Here is a 22701-nt window from a genome sequence, read left to right as displayed (position 1 = left end):
GCAGAATCGCCATCCCGAGTTGTTTGTTTGAATTTCGGGGACGAAATTCTTATTACAGGGGGGGGGGGGGGGGAATTGTAACGCCCACATCGACGTACGTAGCTTTACTTATGCCCTTTTAGCCTTAGTTGATTTTTGTTAAAGTTATTTTGAAAAAAGTGTGAAGAAAATGCCTTAAAATTTCATTAGGGGTAAAATGTCTTTTCACTCATAATTAGTTGAAAAAGTGGGGAGTAAAAAAAGATAGTATAACATGGAGAAGTTAATAAAAATAAGGGCATTTTGGTAAATGACTAAGGGACATAGATGAAATTTCATAGAAAGTGCAAGGGCAAAATGGGAAACTAATAAATAATAATATGTTATATCAAGAATTGAAGAATGAAACCCTAGCCATTCTTCATTCATTTTCACGCCATCTTCACCTTCAAATCCTCTCAATTTCTTCAATTATTCTTCAAGGGAAATTCATAGATTTTGGATACTTTTTAATGGATTTTCAATCCCAAGCATCCTTAGGTAAGATCCTTGCACCAAGAAGTGAGTTTTAATTTTTAAAGTGTTGGATTGCTCACATATAAGGTAATAAATCCTACCTTAAGTATGATTTAAGTAATATTGTGTAGAGAATTCCTTTTATGCATATATATGTGTTTTATATGAAGAATTGTTGATGGATATGGTGTTGAATGATGATTAGAACTTACCCATGAGAAGTAACTTTGGTCTTGTAGGATGACTGCAAGAGCTTCCACTGGAGAAACTCCATTCTCACTAGCCTATGGGTACGGAGCCATGGTGATGCGTTGTTACTACAACATGCAATATAGCAACTGCACTAGTCGCACAAAGTAATAAAGTGATAAGTGAGTATCGTTCCCACAAGGATTGGTTGCTAAGCACTGATTTTCCTATTTGTTTTCAAGTTGGAGAAACCGAAAGTGTTTGGATTTATAAGAGAATCTAAACTAAATTGAAAGCAAAATTTACTATGTAAGTAAAAAGCTAATTAATGAAAGCAAGATTAAAATAAGAGTAATATCAATTTAAACAAACGGGTAGGGTTTTGACTTCATTAGGACTCTATGGATTAATTCTACGAATTATGCAACTTCTACACTCACATGCACGGATTGTAGCCCGAATTCCCTAAATTGTAAAACATACCTTCTCAGGCTATGAATTCCTACTTTTCCCTATTAAGCTTCTACACCCAACAATTTAAAGATTAATACATCCAAGTTCATTAAGCTAATGGAATCCTAGATTGAATTCATTGATTCTCAAACCTATCTCTAGCGTTCAATACAACAATGGTGATTACCCAAGAAGCTCAACATGATTCATTTCTCAATCTAATCATGTTCAACAATTAAAATGATTAAAAATCATAATAATCACACAATCCATGCAATAGAATATAAAAGTAACAATAATCTATTGATTACCCATAGAAATTCGAATCACATCAAAACCCTAACCCAAAGTGAGTTAGTTCATAACGAAATTAATACAAATAGCAAGAAAAACAGTAAACACAGCACTCAACATGTTCAAACAAAGAGAAAAGAGTAAAAAGATCTCCCCTAATTGATGAATCCACAAGGTTAAATCTCCAATCTTCTCTTCCTTTCTCCCAAAATGTCAAAGCTCTCTCAACCAAGACGAACCCTTCTCAAAATGTCTAAGTTTTTCTTATATAGTCCGTCCAAAAACCTAAAAACTTTCCTAAAATAAAACTGTACGTTTTAATGAAAAACTGAAAATCGCAGACTTCGCCGCGGCAACGAATTCTCGAGAGTTTATCGCCGCGGCGAAGAAAGAACTTCGCCATGGCGAACCTTGCTGAACAATTCTGAAATTATGGAATTGCCCTCCACTTGCTTCCTTGCTTGAATCTTTGATCTTCAATGCTTTCCAATGGGAACAAGCTTCATAGTGCTTCACATGCGCTTCAGAACTTCTTCGAATTCTGATATTCGCTCGCTTCTGGATCCTGGAACTCAATTCTGCTCATTATTTGCTCAAAGTGCACGTTTTGGCCTGAAACATAAAATATATGAAATTAAGTTGCAATTCAGGCAAAAACGACATAAGAAGTATCCAAATTCCGGCCAAAAAGCTAAATAAAATAGTATAATCCTCGGATTATCAAATACCCCCAAACCTAAGACTTGCTCATCCCCGAGCATCAAGTACAAAACACAACAAAAAGAAAAACACCAAACACAAAACAACAAAATTGAAAATGAAATGAGAAAAAAAAAATTAGACTCAAACTCAAACACAACGAACTGCCTAGAATTTATACAAGTCTAAAAAATTGTTGATAAATTATTACTAGAAAATGCTCAACACTCCAAGAAGTTATAAGTTGCATAGACTATCTTTCTCTATTGGTCCCCCGAGTAGGTGATCCCCACTTCAGTCCACATTCTGACTTCCCAAATTATTTTATACAGAAATGCAAAGTTTATCAGATGGTGGCAGACTCCATAAGCCTAAGTATCGAACTAGTCTCCACTAATGAGGATTAGACATCACTAAGGATCGAAAGGTCTTTACAGGCTTGTAATGTTGGGCTCGGTTAGTGGGCTCTAAAGAAAAGGAAAAGATAAACAAAGCAAGAGAACTCGGTTTCCTTTAAGCAAACACTAAGAACTACATCAACTTCCACTTTCTTTCTTAACCACCGCTCAAGGTGTCAACCATTTTATAACCCTCAAACATGTGCACTTCTTATTTTTGCTTCTGAAATGCAACTCTCAAATTCTATTTTTTTTTTTTTTTTAAAGTAACAATAAACTTATTGAGGTTAATTACCCCTTTATTCTTCTTGCCCTTCTCACGACCCCCAAACTAATCTTTTAGTTCATTAGCATCTCACACAACTCTCCAAGCTCTTTGTGTTTGCATTAGGTTCAAAATTCTCTTAAGGGTTGTGAAACATGTTTAGGGTGAAGGGTTTTATTGGTTGTATAAGCAAACAAATTAGGACAACGATGATTTCATAAGGCACAAATGGGTGACTAGGGATAAATTTTCATGGTCGGCTAGAAAGGCTCAAACGTTTCGAAAAACTGTCTAAATCACTTCCTCAATAATGTCCATCCCTAGAATTTCGTCTCAAGCATTTCTCAACTAGGTTCTAGAGTCCACCAACATTATCAAGACTTCACCTAACCACATAAAATGAATCTAAGCATGCTGAAATAATGAAAATGGGGTTGAACCACTCAACAAACATCAAGCTAAATCAAGTCAATAAACCTAAACTTGAAGCAATGCTTAACATTTTTCAACAATAAAATCCCAACAATCCTATTCTCATAATAGACTTATGCAATTCATCATTGGCACAACAAAGCAAAACATGAAAGCACTAAACACAAATAAAAATTTTTTCAAAATTTTCCTACCCCCAAACTAAGGATGACATTGTCCCCAATGTCACATTATGCACAATTTACGAATAGAAAAACAGAATTCACAAAGGTACGAGATATTTCCCTGATTAATCTGTGAAGTCTGAGCCTCGTTCAACAGCATGCACACCCATTCCTTAGCTTTCTCATCACCATAATCTGTAAAACAATTTAAAGTTCTGTGGTGTCCACTGTGTTAGAAAATGTCACTGACTAATATGAAAATATTACAACCTAATCTTGCCCTTACAACTACTAGGAAGTTCAAACAAAAATTAACAATCTAAAACAAAAAGAAAATTAGGTTCAATGTACAAAATAAAAGACAATGAAAATTAAAACAAAAAATAAACTACAAAACAGGTGCTCAGGTTTCATCCTTCGGCCTCCTCCTCTCCTTCGGTGTCGTCATCTTCTGTTTCAGAGCCTATCCATTCCTCAGAATCCCAGTCTTCCCATTGGAAGCTCGAAGTATCAATGTCTAGCTTAGTGCAGTAGCTGTGTTGCATATCATACAACATCCGGGTCTACTCTGCCAACCAACCTTGACATCATTCCACCCGTTTCATCTTACTCAAAATCTGCTGCAATAGCTCCTTTGTTGTGGATGTTGAACTGGATGATGTGGTAGTGCCTTCTATGGTTCTCTGTCTTTTTGTTCCGGATCTGGGTCCTTCACTAGGTGGACGCTCAAGATGCTTGTTAAAGTAGTTGGTGTCGAGGACTGGGGCAGGATGGATAAGTGGTTCATCATCTGCCTTCTCGACTCCACTCTTTTGCAATCCACGCTCGACAATAAACCCCTTATCTTTTCTTTTGATTGCACCTTTATAACGTTGCCGAGCCTTGTCACTAACAAACCTATTGTCTACTTGTTTCCCTTTTCCTTTACCCTTGGAAGCTATTTTGATCTGCATGTTCGGTTTTCACTGTGAATACCCAAATGTACCCCCAAACTAAGGATTCAACCAAACAATTCAACACTAAGTACCCTTACTACTGACCAAAATCTCTCCTGCAAAAACACCAAAGTTTCAAAAAATTTCACCTAGACCCCCAAATCACTATTCTTCCAAACTCAACAAAACACTCCCAAATCGCAAACCCAACTTCTTCAACACAATACAAAGCAAAATCTCCACTCCTTTAATCAATATCAAATCACAAACTTCACCAAAGATCAACAACTCAACACATTCAAACAATATTTCAAACTTAAAGCACTAGAATCAAAATTGAGCAATTTAGATGTTGGAGAACTCGAAATCTTACCAAACCCAAGATGATTGCACCCCCAATTTCACCAATTTTGGCTTAGATTGCAAAATCCCCAATTTTTGAAAACCAAGGGTTTCCAAAATTTTCTTCAATTTTTCGTAAAAATCCTTGCTAAAATGAGTTGTTTTGGTGTTTGTGAGGGTTAAGGGTGAGGTATAGGGATGGGAATTCACTGGAGAAGCTCTAGATTGAAGGTGGAATGTTTGGCTCTTGGATACGTTTTGAAATTTTTCGTGAAAAATGAAGAGTCGCGTGGATTTTTATATAAAACAGTTTTCGCAACGGTGAAGTTCTTAATTCCCAGTCAATGCCGCCGCGAAGAAAAGTTCTCGCCGCGGCAAAAAATTCTAGAGAGAAACGTCACTGCAGCGAAGAACTAACTTCATCGCGGCAAAAATTCCTTAGCACAATTCTGCAATACCTTCTATGCCGCGGTGAAAAATTCCAGAGAAAACAATCCCCGGCAAAGAACTTGTTTCGCCATGGCGAAGTATGGACTTTTGACTTCCATTTTGTGCAAAGCGTACATCACCGCGGTGAAAACTGGAAAATTCCCTTTTTCACCTTAATTTGATAATTCACTTGAAACACCCAAAAACACACGAAGTTAAAACTATTCTAAATCATAAAACAATTAAACAAATTCAACACAATACACAAACAAATGAAAATGAAAACACTTGGGTTGCCTCCTAAGAAGCGCTTGTTTATAGTCGGAAGCTCGACTTTCTCAAGTCCTCATGTCGTGATGTCAAGTTGGAAGGGAAATGACTTGCAACTCATCACCCTATCAATGTATGGCTTCAATCTCTGTCCATTGACCTTAAATGTACCATTTTCTTCATGTGACACCTCCACCGCCCCGTATGTGTAAACTCTTGTAACTATGAAAGGTCCGGACAATCTAGACTTAAGTTTTCCAAGGAAGAGCCTAAGTCTAGAATTATGCAACAAAACTTTCTGACCCACTTCAAAGTTCTTCTTCCTGATATGCTTGTCATGCCACTTCTTGGTCTTTTCTTTGTAAATCTGAGCATTCTCATATGCTTCATGATGGAACTCGTCAAATTCATTCAATTTCAGCATCCTTTCCTCCCCAACAGCTCGTAAATCCATGTTTAGCTATTTGACTGCCCAATATGCCTTATGCTCGAGTTCCACCAGCAAGTGGCATGCTTTTCCATATACTAACCTAAATGGAGACATACCAATTGGAGTCTTGAATGCAGTGCGGTATGCCCATAATGCATCAGCTAACTTCTGTGACCAATCCTTCTTAGATGCATTGACTGTCTCCTCTAAAATTCCCTTAAGTTTTCTGTTCGACAGTTCCACTTGCCTACTAGTCTGGGGATGGTATGGTGTAGCCACTCTATGTTTCACTCCATATTTTCCCAATAGCGCATCTAATTGCCTATTGCAAAAATGAGACCCTCTATCACTGATGATTGCCCGCGGTATCCCAAATCTTGAGAAAACGTTATTTCTCACAAAGTTAACCACCACCCTGGCATCATTGGATGGCAATGCAACTGTTTCCACCCATTTTGAAACATAATCCACTGCTACCAAAATGTACATGTTCCCATAGGAATTTGGGAAAGGACCCAAGAAGTCAATTCCCCACACATCAAACATCTCAACAACTAGGATATTATTCAACGGCATCTCATCTCTCTTAGAAATATTTCCACTCCATTGACATTGGTCACATTCCTGAACCACCCAGAAGGCATCCTTGAATATGGTTGGCCAATAAAATCCAGATTGAAGGACCTTGGTTGCTATCCTAGTTCCTCCAAAATGACCACCCACTTCCCTCTCATGGCAATGTTGTAGAATACTCTCCATTTCCTCTTCCGGGACACACCTACGTATCATCTAATTAGCATAGTGTCTATACAGAAATAGCTCTTCCTAGAAATAATACTTCAAGTCTGAGAAAAACTTCTTCTTTTGCTGAAATGTCATGCCAATTGGGAGCACTCTCGATGACAAGTAGTTTGCAATATTTGCATGCCAAGGTGCTTTCTCAATTCTCAGCAATTTCTCATCCGTGAAGGTTTCCTTGATTTGGGTTTCCTCTTCACTTCCCTGGGTTGGTCGTTCAATCCTTGACAAATGATCTGCCACCACATTTGCTGACCCCTTTTTATCTCGGATCTCTAACTCAAACTCTTGTAGTAATAGGCTCCATCTAATCAACCGAGGTTGTGCTTCTTGCTTTGCCAACATGTGTTTGAGTGCTGAATGATCCGTGTAGACTATCACCTTAGCACCTAGCAAATAAGAACGAAATTTGTCAAATGCAAAAACCACAGCTAACAACTCTTTTTCAGTAGTGGTGTAATTCAACTGTGCGTCAGGGAGTGTTTTGCTAGCATACTGAATTACATGCAACACTTTGTTCTTTCTTTGTCCTAAAACTACTCCTAGTGCAAAATCACTAGCATCACGCATCAATTCAAACGGTACTCCGCAATCGGGAACTACAATAATAGGTGCAGACACTAACAATTTCTTAAGAGTTTGAAAAACATGCATGCATTCATCATTAAAATCAAAAGGAACATCCTTAATCAATAAATTGCAAACGGGTTTAGAGATTTTAGAGAAATCCTTGATAAACTGTCTATAAAACCCCGCATGCACCAAGAAACTCCGAACTGCCTTAACATTTGCAGGTGGTGGCAGCTTCTCAATCACTTTTGTTTTCGCTCGATCCACTTCTATGCCGTCCTTTGAAATTCTGTGACCGAGCACTATTCCTTCCTGTACCATGAATTGGCATTTCTCCCAATTGAGCACCAAATTCATCTCCTGATATCGCTGCAAAACAAATGAAATATTAGATAAGCAACTATGGCAAATAGATACAATAAAAAGCTTGCTATACCATACAAAGCATCTCCGGCTGAACGGTTTTTCAAGGACGAACCAAAAACAGAGAAGTCATCCATGAAGACTTCTATAAACCGCTCCACCATGTCACCAAAGATCAACATCATGCATCGCTGAAATATGGTTGGTGCATTACACAACCTAAAAGGCATCCTTCTATACGCAAAGGTGCCATATAGACAAGTGAATGTCGTCTTCTCTTGATCTTCAAGCACAATGGCAATTTGATTATATCCTGAAAAACCATCCAAGAACAATAGTAAGCATGCCCTGCCAATCTCTCCAACAGTGTGTGATGGTGTTCTTGATATGACTGGTGTGTGATGTTTGTTTGAATTAGTTTGCCCGAGGACGTGCAAAAGCTAAGTGTGGGGGAATTTGATGGGAATGCAAAATGTCATATTTAACCCCCTTAATGTTTAGTCTTTTATATGTATTTGTTTCCTAATTGTACTCATTATTACTTTATTTTGGTTTAGGAAGAAAATGGAGGTGTTAATTGAAAAACGGAATTAATTAGGGGAATTCGGACAGTTCCGCCATGGCTTCGTATTCTGGGCATAATTCTCTCATCTGAGCTCCGATTGAGATGATTTGAAATGCTGCGGAACGATAAGAAAGAGATCTACAACTTTCATGTTTTGAGTTTTTAGAGATACTGGCTGAATAAAGGCTGTTATCGAGCTTGAAGTTGACGCACCTGCATTGCCGACGTCCTGGAGCGTTCTAACTTGTTATGCAAGTCAGTCTATTTTGAAGGCATACATGCTGCACGAAAATTAAAGCTGGAAACACCACTTTCCTATTTTATTAGGACTCTATTTTATTTTATTTCCAATTAGAATTAAATTAGGATTAATGTTATTTTAGGCAACATGTGAATCCTATTGAAGAATGGTTAGAGAAAGGCAAGAATTGAGTAGAAAGATTATGTGTAGCTTAACCAAGTGTAAATTTTAGTATTCAAAGTGCATTTTGTTATGCCAAAATTTGAATATCACTTGGTCATGTTATTTCAATGAGTGATGGCTCTTAGTGCTTGGTTCAAGTTACTAAACCTTTACTACTTCTTGAATAACACATTATTTTTAGTTGTTAAAATTAGAATTGTGTAACTATGGCCTTGGGAAAGTGTTAGAAAGGAATTATATGTTAAATTGTTACTTTGATATGGCCTTGTGTGAGAAGAAGGTAGACACTATGTCATGACATACAATATGCCATAATAAATTCTCAAGTTTGTGTACTTGAATTTAGAAAGATTATCCAAATAATGGCTTGGCCAAATGAGTTATTGTTTTTTCCTGTTTTGAGATTAATTACAAACAATATGTAATAAGTGATTTTATTGCATAAGATGTAATACCCGCATTCAGATATGGTAGGGATTATTTATTCAGATATGAATATTTAACATTTTATAGCGGAATTCATAAAAGTTTCAATAGGGGCAAAATGGTCATTTCACACGAATCAGATGTTCAGTGAAAAAGTGAGTTGATAAATATAATATTAAGTGTGCTAGCCAGTAAATAGAGTGTAGAAAGATTATGGAAAATACACGTATGTGATGTCGAGATGAATACGTGTTTGTAAAGTAATAGAAAGAAATTAAAGAATAAGGGTAAAATGGTATTTTCACTCACAACTAGATGAAAGTTGAGTAAAAATGACCAAGACTGTGTTAAATCCATTGAAATGATGGTGTATTGGTAATCACACGTATGACATAATTGGAATTATCATAAATTGCAAGGGCAAAGTGGGATATATATATATTTAGTTATAAGGTTGCAATAACTTAAACCCTAGCCATTCTAACCCTTGTTCACGCCACCCTTCCCCCCTTTTTCTCTCAATTTCTTCACCAATTTGCAAAGAGAATTTATAAGATTTGGCTTAACTTTTTGTAGATTTTCAACTAAACATCCAAAGGTTCAAGAGGAAGATAATTTAGCAAAGGGGGTTATATCACTAGTGTTGCACAAATTCAAGGTAAGTAAACCCAACTTAGTTTTGTTTGATGAGAATAATTGCGTAGAATGATCTTGTATGTTTGTATGTGCTTGTAGGGTGGGAATTATTGGCTGTTTTGATGTTGAATAATGTGTAATTTCCAACCATGAAACTATTGCTGATTATGTGGTGATTTGGATGAAATATGGAAGAATTAGTGATGAAATTGAATGGTGTTGAGAATTGTTGAAACCGGCCAGGTTTAAGGCTAAAGTTAGTGATTTTTTGCTCAAATTTTGGTGGATTTACAGAGATGTGAAATGTGGCCACTAAGTATTGTCATTGTTATATGAATTGTTTGATGAAAATCTAAGAGAAATGCAGCATGAGTTGATTAAATCCATTTAAGAAATGGTTAGAGAAAAGCAAGATTGGAGCAGAAAGATTATGTTGGGCTTAACCAAATGTAAATTTTAGTATTCAATAGTGCATTTTGTTATGCCAAAATTTAGAATAACACTTGGTTATGTTAGTTCAATGAGATAATGACCTTAGTGCATGGTTCAAGTACTTAACCTTGTACTTCTTCAATAACACATTTTATTAGTTATTGAATTAGAAATTGTGAACTTATGACTTTGGGCTTCTAGAAAAGTATAGAAATAAAAGCCTGAAATTAATAGAATAAATGCCAGAGTCAGACCGTATTTTGGGATCATGCATAGACAGCATATATGCATGACATAGCATAGCATATGTAATCCCCACATCGAGGTATGTAGTTTACTTATGCCCTTTTACCCTATTTGATTTTTGTTAAAGTTACTTTGAAAGTGTGAAGAAATGCCTTAAAATTCATTAGGGGTAAAATGGTCTTTTCACTCATATTAGTTGAAAAAGTGGGGAGTGAAAAGAGATAGAATAATACATGGAGAAGTTAATAAAATAAGGGCATTTTGGTAATTGACTAGGCATAGATGTATTCATAGAAATGCAAGGGCAAAATGGGAAACTAAAAATAATATGTTATATCAGAATTGAAGAATAAACCCTAGCCATTCTTCATCCATTTCACGCCACCTTCCCTTCAAATCCTCTCAATTTCTTCAATTCTTCTAAGGGAAATTCATAGATTTTGGGTACTTTTAGTGGATTTTCAATCCCAAACATCCTTAGGAATCCTTGCACAAGAGAGAGTTTTTTATTTTAAAGTGTTGAATTTTGATGATTTGTGTTCATAGGATTTAAGAGAAAGAGAGTTGGGTCAAAGAAATTTTTAAAGTGTTGGATTGCTCACATATAAGGTAAGTAATCCTACCCTAAGTATGATTTAGTATATTGTGTAGAGGATTCTTTTTATGCATATATATGTGTTTTATATGAAGAATTGTGATTGTTGGTGTTGAATGATGATTAAAATTATCCATGAGAAGTAGTGTTGGTATATTGATATTGATGTGAGTTTGGATGAATTTGGAAGAATTAGTAGAAATTCTGGAGTGCACATTTTGGAGGCGTTAAATATGGAGGATTGTTATACAAACTTTTGGTGGCTTAGAAAGAGATAGAATTGTAGCCAAATTAGAGTTGCTTTGTGCCACATAAGTTGTTTGATGAAATGTCAAGAGAAGTGCATGTATAAGTATGATTATGTGTTATATTGAGATGAGTTTGTAGATGGTAGAGAATAATGTTTGCATTCCATAGTGCATAATTGCATTTAACTGTTGATTTAGAAAGAATTATAAGCAAACCATCTACATGCTACATACTCATGCATGAAAAAACACTAAAGAATGTTAAAAGTAATAGAAAGAAATGAGAAATTAAGAAGTTCCAATCTGAATTTTTATTTAAAGAAGTAAAAAGATAAACGTAAAAAAGAATAAAAGGTTGTTGTGATGGAACCCGTGAGTGACAAAGAATTTCCCCCACAGCACGCCGTCTTTAATGACGGCTAAGAATAAGAAAAAAATTGGTACGGTCCATAGATTGCATGTGGATGAGGCTATAGCCAGAAAGAAGAATATACTCCAGGCACGCAAGTTCCAATCCATGCCTCAACCGAGTCCAATTGGAAAAGAATAAGAAAAGAAAGAATAAAAGAAAATAGAAGAAAAAATAATAGAAAGAAAAGAATAGAATAAGAAAGAATAGAAAGAAAAAAAGAACCACTGAAAGAAAAAAGCATATTTTATGCATTTGTGCATCATATATATGCATATACAATGCCCATTATCTGATTATTGGAAATAAGAATAGAAAACAGCAGAGAAAACAAAGTAAGAGTAAGAAAGAATAAAGAAGAATGGGGAGTGAGTAAGGGAAAAAAAATTCAGAATTTAAGCAACAGAGAGAGAAGGGTAGCATAGTGGTTTTACTTACTGAGCAATTAGTGCTCACCCCATTGTTTTTAATGTTTTTACGGTAACAGGTGAGATGCATCACTTGGAACTCGCGCAGTGGAAGGTTAGGCAAACTGTCTAGTTACTATTTTGAGACTTTATTATATTATGCAAAGATTTGTATATAAGAGAAAATTAAATAAGCCCATAATTTTATACTTGTTTAATTATATATATTTAGTGAGTTTTACTGTTATTTACAGTATACTAGCTAGAAAGAGAGTAATTACATTTTTGGTATTAGCAAAGATTTTGGGATTTGACGTGTGCCACTCCCGCCGTGCTGACGTTCTGTAGCCGACTATTGTAAAATTTCTTTCCTTACTTATAGTAGTATAAGTTATTTGAGTTGATTCAAGTGTGGTTGTTTGTGATGAGACATAGAACCCGAGCGGTATAAGAATGCGATTAGTGCGGGGGAAACTTCCAACCCGCTAGAACCTACTCCTCCTACCCTCTGAGAGGCAAGAATTCATAGTATTGTATAGCAAGTGGTAGTAGGGAGTCAGGGAGAGCTGTACAGAGAGAGGTTGAAACCCTCGTTCATGTACCATCACCAGGGAAGAAAGAGAAACCGATACCTGACATGTGCAAACCGTATTGAGCTTATTTATTGACTGCCATGCCAGCACCAACTATCTGAATTTGGGGTACCACGGACCCATTAGAGGCGAGGAATGATTTAGGTCTGTGGAATGCATGACAACACTTTTCCATGACGACAGAGAAAAGATACTGTAGCAAGCTTTCTATTTTGGTGATGCGAATTTGTTGGGAATTGAAGGAAGATAGCCACGATTTACTTCTATGACATGGAAGATTCAAAAGATTGTTTGAGGCTGAATATAGAATTGAAACGGTTCATGAGAAATTCAAGAGTTTATCAATTTGAAGCAAGGGTCTATTACGATAAAAAAGTATTCTGTAAGATTTAACTCTCTTACACATTTCGCACCCTATAGTAAACACACCAGAGTTAGAAAAGATAAGTTTGTTCATGGGTTGAAACCAGAATAACCCGTGATGTGATGGCAAGAGTTGAGCCCCCTCATACTTATAGTGAAGCTTTTAGAGCGAGCTTTAAGTGCAGAAACATTTGTAAATAGCTCATCTCAGTGGCCTCAACACTACCGAGTAACCCATCTCCCCGTCTACTGAGAGAGAGAAATGATGTTTCAAGAATAGGAAAGTGAGGAACAAAAGAATTCTAACCAAAAGAACAAAATTATAACCTAAGAAGAAGAAGAGACTAGCAGAGTAAACGGCCAAGAACTGCTGAATTCCCCCCATGTCCTAAGTGTGGGAGAATGCACCCAAGGGAGTGTTAAAGGGAATTAGGCTGAAGTATGTTGTAGGTGCCGACGCTGGGGCACTTGATGAAAGACCCCTCATGCACCCCACGTAGACTTCCAAGGTACAAATGCCTAGGTGTTTACCATGGCACAGAGTGACGCAAAGGCCAGTCCATCCCAGTTACTGGTCAGTTGTTTTTCATCAGTTCCTCTTTATGCATTGATTGATTCTGGAGCTACACATTCTTTTATTACTCATGGAATGGTAGAAAGATTAGGTTTGAAACTTGTTGTAGTAGATCAGCCTATTAGAATAAATTACTTGATGGGGTTAGTATAGTGACCCATGAGATGCTTCCAGGGAGTCCGTGTGATCCATAAGGAGTTACCAGTTGATTGATAGTGTTTGATATGCCTGACTTTGATGTTATTTTGGTCATGGATTTCCTAGGGAGGCATGTGTAGAAATTGATGTTGGAAGAGAAAGCAAGATTTAATCTTGATGATGGAGATAATTAGGTTTGCAGAAGGCCATCAGTTGTATGTTAATAAGTAGTATAAATGCTAGAAAGATGTTAGAAAAGGTGTTCTGGGTACATTGCCCATGTAGTGCACTTTGTGATGTCCCATAACCAGAGATTCAGATTGTGCCAGTAGTCCGAGAGTTTTTAGATGATTTTCTGAAGATTTGCCGGTTTTACCTCCAAAAAGAGAAGTAGAATTCAGTATTTACTGGCACTAGGACGTACCAATTTCTAAAGCACCTTACCGAATGGCCCTACCCAAGCTTCAGGAATTGAAGAAGTCACTCAAGAACTCCTAGATAAGGGTATTATTCGACCCAGTCATTCTCCTTGGGGAGCTCCAATTTTGTTTGTTAGAATAGATGGATCCCTGCGGATGTGTATGAGTTATAGAGAGTTGAATAAAGTGATAGTGAAGAATAGTATATGTTGCCTCGATAGATGACTATTTGATCACTGAAAGGAGCAGTATGTTTTTCAAAGCTTGATTTGAGGTTAGGTTATCATCAAGTAAGAGTGGTGGAACAAGATATTGCCAAGACTGCTTTCCGGATGAATATGGGCATTATGAGTTTGTTGTGGATGCCTTTTGGTTAACTAATGCCCTATTAGTCTTTAGATTTAATGACCCGCGTGTTTCACGATTGTCTTGATCAATTTATAATGGTTTTTATAATGACATCCTGGTTTATTCCAAGTCAAGAGAGCATGAGGAACACTTAAGATTTGTGTTGAGCGTTGAGAGAAAGAAGTTTTGTGCTAAGTTTTCTAAGTGTGATTTTGGCTGGATCAAGTGATATTTATGGGCCATACTGTTTCTAAAGAAGGTATATCAGTGGATCCTCAAAGTAAAGCATTCTCGAGTGGCACAAGCCGAAGATAGTAAAGGAGGTTAGAATTTTCTTGGGATTAGCAGGCGATTTGTAACAGGATTTGCCCATTGGCTAAGCCGCTAACAGCTCTCACCAAACAGAGAACTCCTTTTGTATGGTCAAGTGCTTATGAAGAGAGTTTTCAAGAATTGAAGAAAAGATTAACCACTGCTCCCATTTTGGTGTTACCATAGGAGGTGTGGGTTATGACATTTATACTGATGCCTCACTACAGGGACTTGGTGCTGTGTTGATGCAGTTGGGTAAGGTGATAGCTTATGCTTCTCGACAGTTGAAAGAGTATGAACGGATATCCTACACAATGTTAGAGTTGTAGCTGTAGTCTTTGCATTAAAGATATGGAGGCATTACCTATATGGTGTAAAGTAATATCTACACCGCCACACAGATTTTGAAGTTTTCTTTACTCAAGGGAGCTGAATATAAGACGAGAGATGGTTAGAGCTGGTTATAGATTATGATTGTGAAATTAAGTATCAGCTTGGAAAGCCAATGTATACCAATGCCTTAAGTAGAAGAACCATTTGTCCTAACTCACAAAGCAGCAAGAATTATTGAAAGAATTATGCAGGAACAGATTAAGGTGAAACCGGGAAGGATTGACAGTTAATTCAGTCCACTTTACGGAAGAGATTAAGAAAGCAAGTTGCCGATGAGTGTGGTAGAAAATAAGTTAGTAAGTGCTTAAGGGCAAGATACCAGAATTCCACCTGTTAGACGGTGTCCTCCATTTCAAGGATCGCTTATTCATTCCCCAATGCTGAATTTAAGAAGAAATGCTTACAGAGGCTCATGACACACCATACACTGCTCATCCTGGAGCAACCAAGGTATCAAGACTTAAAGAGGGCTATTGGTGGCCAGGTATGAAGAGAGTACGGAGATTATGTGGCTAAGTGCTTGGTTTGTCAACATGAAAGCAGAACACCAAAGCCATAAGATTGCTTCAGCCACTCAGCTTCCTGAATGGAATGGGAGAGTATATCAATGGATTTTATACATGCCTTCCCAAAGTTCAAAAGGGTTTAATGCCATATGGGTGATAGTACAGATTAACTAAATCAGCCCAATTTCTTCCAGTAAAGATAGCACTACCTCAAATCAGTTGCCCCATCTAGTTGGGGAGATAGTCAGACTCCATGGTGTGCCCAAGACCATAGTGTCAGATAGAGATTCTAGATTTGTTTCAGCTTTTTGGACTAGTCTATAGGAAATTTGGGTACCAGATTAGCATTTAGTACAACATACCATCCTCAGACAGATGGCCAAACTGAGAGAACAAATAAGATACTTCAGATATGTTGAGAGCATTGGTATGTGTATGGATTATCGATATGACTTGGCATGAGATGTTACCTTTGGTGGAGTTTGCCTATATAACAACTCAGTCTATAATTAAGATGGCTCCTTATAAAGCCTTGTATGGTAGGCGATGTAGATCTCCATTGCATTGGGATGAGGTAAGAGAGAAAGATATATTGTACAGCTCTTGCCGGAAACTCAAAAATGATAGAGATATACAAGTTATCAGGATAATAAGCAAGCCCAACAGACAGAAAAGTTATGTAGATTTGAAGAGAAAAGATGTTGAGTTCGAAGTGGGTGATAAATGTTTCTAAAATTTTCCCCCAATAAGTGGGCAATGCGTTTTGGTCACAAGGAAAGTTAGCACTGATATACATTGGTACTTTTAAGTGTTACAACAGTGGGAAAGGTACTTATAAGTTGGCGCTACCACTTAGTATGGACAGGTGCATAATGTGTTTCATATCTCGATGCTTCGAAAGTATGTCAGTGACCCCTCCCAATACTGAGGAGAGGAAGTGGCCTTAGAAGTAATCTCGTTTATGAAAGCGTCCAGTACAGATGTTTAAAAAGATTAAGAGCTCTGAAACAAGTATCCACTCGTAAAAGTCCTATGGAATCATAGGTAGAAGAAGCACATGGGAGTAGGGCAAGATATGCAGAATCGCCATCCCGATTGTTTGTTTGAATTTCGGGGACGAAATTCTTATTACAGGGGGGGGGGGGGGGGGTGGGGGGGGGGGGGGGGAATTGTAACGCCCACATCGACTAACGTAGCTTTACTTATGCCCTTTAGCCTTAGTTGATTTTTGTTAAAGTTATTTTGAAAAAAGTGTGAAGAAAATGCCTTAAAATTTCATTAGGGTAATGTCTTTTCACTCATAATTAGTTGAAAAAGTGGGAGTAAAAAAAGATAGATAACTGGAGAAGTTAAAAAAATAAGCATTTTGGTAAATGACTAAGGGACATAGATGAATTTCATAGAAAGTGCAAGGGCAAAATGGGAAACAATAATAATAATATGTTATATCAAGAATTGAAGAATGAAACCCTAGCCATTCTTCATTCATTTTCACGCCATCTTCACCTTCAAATCCTCTCAATTTCTTCAATTATTCTTCAAGAAATTCAGATTTTGGATACTTTTTAATGGATTTTCAATCCCAACATCCTTAGTAAGATCCTTGCACCAAGAAGTGAGTTTTAATTTTTAAAGTGTTGGATTGCTCACATATAAGGTATTCCTACTTAAGCATGATTTAAGTAATATTGTGTGAGAATTCCTTTTATGCATATATATGTGTTTTAATGAAGAATTGTTGATGGATATGGTGTTAATGATGATTAGAACTTACCCATGAGAAGTACCTTTGTCTTGTAGGATGACGCAAGAGCTCCACTGGAGAAACTCCATTCTCACTAGCCTATGGGTGCGAGCCATGGTGAGGCGTTGTTACTACAACATGCATAGCAACTGCACTAGTCGCACAAAGTAATAAAGTGATAAGTGAGTATCGTTCCCACAAGATTGGTTGCTAACACTGATTTTCCTATTTGTTTTCAAGTTGGAGAAACCGAAAGTGTTTGGATTTAAAGAGAATCAATAAATGGAAAGCAAAATTTACTATGTAAGTAAAAGCTAATTAATGAAGCAAGATTAAAATAGAGTATATCATTTAACAAACGGGTAGGGTTTGACTTCATTAGGACTCTATGGATTTTCTACGAATTATGCAACTTCTACCACTCACATGCACGGATTGTAGCCCGAATTCCCTAAATGTAAAACATACCTTCTCAGGCTATGAATTCCTACTTTTCCCTATTAAGCTTCTACACCCAACAATTAAAGATTAATACATCCAAGTTCATTAAGCTAATGGAACCTAGATTGAATTCTTTGATTCTCAAACCTATCCTAGCGTTCAATACAACAATGGTGTTACCCAAAGCTCAACATGATTCATTTCTCAATCTAATCATTTTCAACAATTAAAATGATTAAAATCATAATAATCACACAATCCATAATAGAATATAAAAGTAACAATAATCTATTGATTACCCATAGAATTCGAATCACATCAAAACCCTAACCCAAAGTGAGTTAGTTCATAACGAAATTAATACAAATAGCAAGAAAACAGTAAACACACACTCAACATGTTCAAACAAAGAGAAAAGTAAAAAGATCTCCCCTAATTGATGAATCCACAAGGTTAAATCTCCAATCTTCTCTTCCTTTCTCCCAAAATGTCAAAGCTCTCTCAACCAAACGAACCCTTCTCAAATGTCTAAGTTTTTCTTATATAGTCCGTCCAAAAACCTAAAACTTTCCTAAAATAAAACTGTACGTTTTATGAAAAACTGAAAATCGCAGACTTCGCCGCGGCAACGAATTCTCGAGAGTTTATCGCCGCGGCGAAGAAGAACTTCGCCATGGCGAACCTTGCTGAACAATTCTGAATTATGGAATTGCCCTCCACTTGCTTCCTTGCTTGACTTTGATCTTCAATGCTTTCCAATGGGAACAAGCTTCATAGTGCTTCACATGCGCTTCAGAACTTCTTCGTTCTGATATTCGCTCGCTTCTGGATCCTGGAACTCAATTCTGCTCATTATTTGCTCAAAGTGCACGTTTTGGCCTGAAACATAAATATGAAATTAAGTTGCATTCAGGCAAAAACGACATAAGAAGTATCCAAATTCCGGCCAAAAAGCTAAATAAAATAGTATAATCCTCGGATTTCAAATACCCCCAAACCTAAGACTTGCTCATCCCCAGCATCAAGTACAAAACACAACAAAAAAAAACACCAAACACAAAACAACAAATTGAAATGAAATGAGAAAAAAAAAATTAGACTCAAACTCAAACCAACGAACTGGCCTAGAATTTAATCCAAGTCTAAAAAATTGTTGATAAATTATTACTAGAAATGCTCAACACCAAGAAGTTATAGTTGCATAGACTATCTTTCTCTATTGGTCCCCCGAGTAGGTGATCCCCACTTCAGTCCACATTCTGACTTCCCAAATTATTTTATCCAGATGCAAAGTTTCAGTGGTGGCAGACTCCTAAGCCTAATTATCGAACTAGTCTCCACTAATGAGGATTAGACATCACTAAGATCGAAGTCTTTACAGGCTTGTAATGTTGGGCTCGGTTAGGGGGCTCTAAAGAAGAAAAGATAAACAAAGCAAGAGAACTCGGTTTCCTTTAAGCAAACACTAAACTACATCAACTTCCACTTTCTTTCTTACCACGCTCAGGTGCAACCATTTTATAACCCTCAACATGTGCACTTCTATTTTTGCTTCTGAAATGCAACTCTCAAATTCTATTTTTTTTTTTTTTTAAGTAACAATAAACTTATGAGGTTAATTACCCCTTTATTCTTCTTGCCCTTCTCACGACCCCCAAACTAATCTTTTAGTTCATTAGCATCTCACACAACTCTCCAAGCTCTTTGTGTTTGCATTAGGTTCAAAATTCTCTTAAGGGTTGTGAAACATGTTTAGGGTGAAGGGTTTTTTGGTTGTATAAGCAAACAAATTAGGACAACGATGTTTCATAAGGCACAAATGGGTGTAGGGATAAATTTTCATGGGGCTAAAAGCTCAAACGTTTCGAAAACTGTCTAAATCACTTCCTCAATAATGTCCATCCCTAGAATTTCGTCTCAAGCATTTCTCAACTAGGTTCTAGAGTCACCAACATTATCAAGACTTCACCTAACCACATAAATGAATCTAAGCATGCTGAAATAATGAAAATGGGGTTGAACCACTCAACAAACATCAAGCAAACAAGTCAATAAACCTAAACTTGAAGCAATGCTTAACATTTTTCAACAATAAATCCCAACAATCCTATTCTCATAATAGACTTATGCAATTCATCATTGCACAACAAAGCAAAACTGAAAGCACTAAACACAAATCATTTTTTCAAATTTTTCCTACCCCCAACTAAGGATGACATTGTCCCCAATGTCACATTATGCACAATTTCGAATAGAAAACAGAATTCACAAGGTACGAGATATTCCCTGTTAATCTGTGAAGTCTGAGCCTCGTTCAACAGCAGGCACACCCATTCCTTAGCTTTCTCACTCACCATAATCTGTAAAACAATTTAAAGTTCTGTGGTGTCCACTGGTGTTAGAAATGTCACTTGAATATATGAAAATATTACAACCTAATCTTGCCCTTACAACTACTAGGAAGTTCAAACAAAAATTAACATCTAAACAAAAAGAAAATTAGGTTCAATGTACAAAATAAAAGACAATGAAATTAAAACAAAAATACTACAAAACAGGTGCTCAGGTTTCATCCTTCGCCTCCTCCTCTCCTTCGGTGTCGTCATCTTCTGTTTCAGAGCCTATCCATTCCTCAGAATCCCAGTCTTCCCATTGAACTCGAAGTATCAATGTCTAGCTTAGTGCAGTAGCTGTGTTGCATATCATACAACATCCGGGTCTACTCTGCCAACCAACCTTGACATCATTCCACCCGTTTCATCTTACTCAAAATCTGCTGCATGCTCCTTTTTGTGGATGTTGAACTGGAGATGTGGTAGTGCCTTCATTGTTCTCTGTCTTTTTGTTCCGGATCTGGGTCCTCACTAGGTGGACGCTCAAGATGCTTGTTAAAGTAGTTGGTGTCGAGACTGGGGCAGGATGGATAAGTGGTTCTTCATCTGCCTTCTCGACTCCACTCTTTTGCAATCCACGCTCACATAAACCCCTTATCTTTTCTTTTGATTCACCTTTATAACGTTGCCGAGCCTTGTCACTAACAAACCTATTGTCTACTTGTTTCCCTTTTCCTTTACCCTTAGCTATTTTGATCTGCATGTTCGGTTTTCACTGTGAATACCCAAATGTACCCCCAAACTAAGGATTCACCAAACTTCAACACTAAGTACCCTTACTACTGACCAAATCTCTCTGCAAAAACACCAAAGTTTCAAAAAATTCACCTAGACCCCCAAATCACTATTCTTCCAAACTCACACAAACACCCCAAATCGCAAACCCAACTTCTCAACACAATACAAACAAAATCTCCACTCCTTAATCAATATCAAATCACAACTTCACCAAAGATCAACAACTCAACACATTCAAACAATATTTCAAACTTAAAGCACTAGAATCAAAATTGAGCAATTTAGATGTTGAGAACTCGAAATCTTACCAAACCCAAGATATTGCACCCCCAATTTCACCAATTTGGCTTAGATTGCAAAATCCCCAATTTTTGAAAACCAAGGGTTTCCAATTTTCTTCAATTTTTCGTAAAAATCCTTGCTAAATAGTTGTTTTGTGTTTGTGAGGGTTAAGGGTGAGGTATAGGATGGGAATTCACTGGAGAAGCTCTAGATTGAAGGTGGAATGTTTGCTCTTGGATACGTTTTGAAATTTTTCGTGAAAATGAAGAGTCGCGTGATTTTATATAAACAGTTTCGAACGGGTAAGTTCTTAATTCCCAGTCATGCCGCCGCGAAGAAAAGTTCTCGCCGCGGCAAAAATTCTGAGAGAAACGTCACTGCAGCGAAGAACAACTCATCGCGGCAAAAATTCCTTAGCACAATTCTGCAATACCTTCTATGCCGCGGTGAAAAATTCCAGAGAAAACAATCCCGGCAAAGAACTTGTTTCCCATGGCGAAGTATGGACTTTTGACTTCCTTTTGTGCAAAGCGTACGTCCCGCGGTGAAAACTGGAAAATTCCTCTTTTCACCTTAATTTGATAATTCACTTGAAACCCCAAAACACACGAAGTTAACTATTCTAAATCAAAACAATAAAAAATTCAACAATTCAACACAATCACAAACAAATGAAAATGAAAACACTTGGTTTGCCTCCTAAGAAGCGCTTGTTTATAGTCGGAGCTCGACTTTCTCAAGTCCTCATGTCGTGATGTCAAGTTGGAAGGGAATGACTTGCAACTCATCACCCTATCAATGTATGGCTTCAATCTCTGTCCATTGACCTTAAGTACCATTTTCTTCATGTGACACCCCCCACCGCCCCGTATGTGTAAACTCTTGTAACTGAAAGGTCCGACAATCTAGACTTAGTTTTCCAAGGAAGAGCCAGTCTAGAATTATGCAACAAAACTTTCTGCCACTCAAAGTTCTTCTTCCTGATATGCTTGTCATGCCATTTCTTGGTCTTTTCTTTGTAAATCTGAGCATTCTCATATGCTTCATGATGGAACTCGTCAATTCATTCATTCATTTCAGCATCCTTCCCTCCCCAACAGCTCGTAAATCCATGTTTAGCTATTTGACTGCCCAAATGCCTTATGCTCGAGTTCCACCAGCAAGTGGCATGCTTTTCCATATACTAACCTAATGGAGACATACCAATGGGAGTCTTGAATGCAGTGCGGTATCCCATAATGCATCAGCTAACTTCTGTGACCATCCTTCTTAGATGCATTGACGATATAGAATAAAATGCCTTTTATTGATTAATGAACATTATTACAATGAGTCAAATGTACAATAATTGATTGGCTCTAGGGCATCTACTCTAACACCCATGACAAGCCAACATTGCGTATTCACATGCGCAACTGCCCGGGTTAGTGGGAGAAGCCCATTTTGGGCTTCTAGGGATGTTGTTGATTGTTGTTGGCGACACCCCTATCAATGAGTTATTTCCTGCGAGCTTTCATTTGGAAATTGAAAGGTAAGGGGTCCT

The 22701-nt window shown here is 37.2% G+C and overlaps 1 protein-coding gene across 1 annotated transcript in view; it reads right to left on the bottom strand.

Annotated features, from left to right (window-relative positions):
* Positions 1-22701, bottom strand: part of LOC116120454 — a gene marked incomplete at its 5' end in the record, with an annotated part of 70302 nt that overhangs the window by 32350 nt on the left and 15251 nt on the right. The window contains 2 exon segments of the mRNA XM_031406401.1: positions 7082-7569; positions 7632-7854. Coding sequence (XP_031262261.1) covers positions 7082-7569; positions 7632-7854 — 711 coding nt within the window.

The sequence above is a fragment of the Pistacia vera genome, unplaced genomic scaffold (genome assembly GCF_008641045.1).
Source record: "Pistacia vera cultivar Batoury unplaced genomic scaffold, PisVer_v2 Contig935, whole genome shotgun sequence".
Classification (NCBI taxonomy): domain Eukaryota; kingdom Viridiplantae; phylum Streptophyta; class Magnoliopsida; order Sapindales; family Anacardiaceae; genus Pistacia; species Pistacia vera.
The sequence above is the reverse complement of the archived record's forward strand: the minus strand, read 5'-3'. Positions and strand labels throughout refer to the sequence as shown.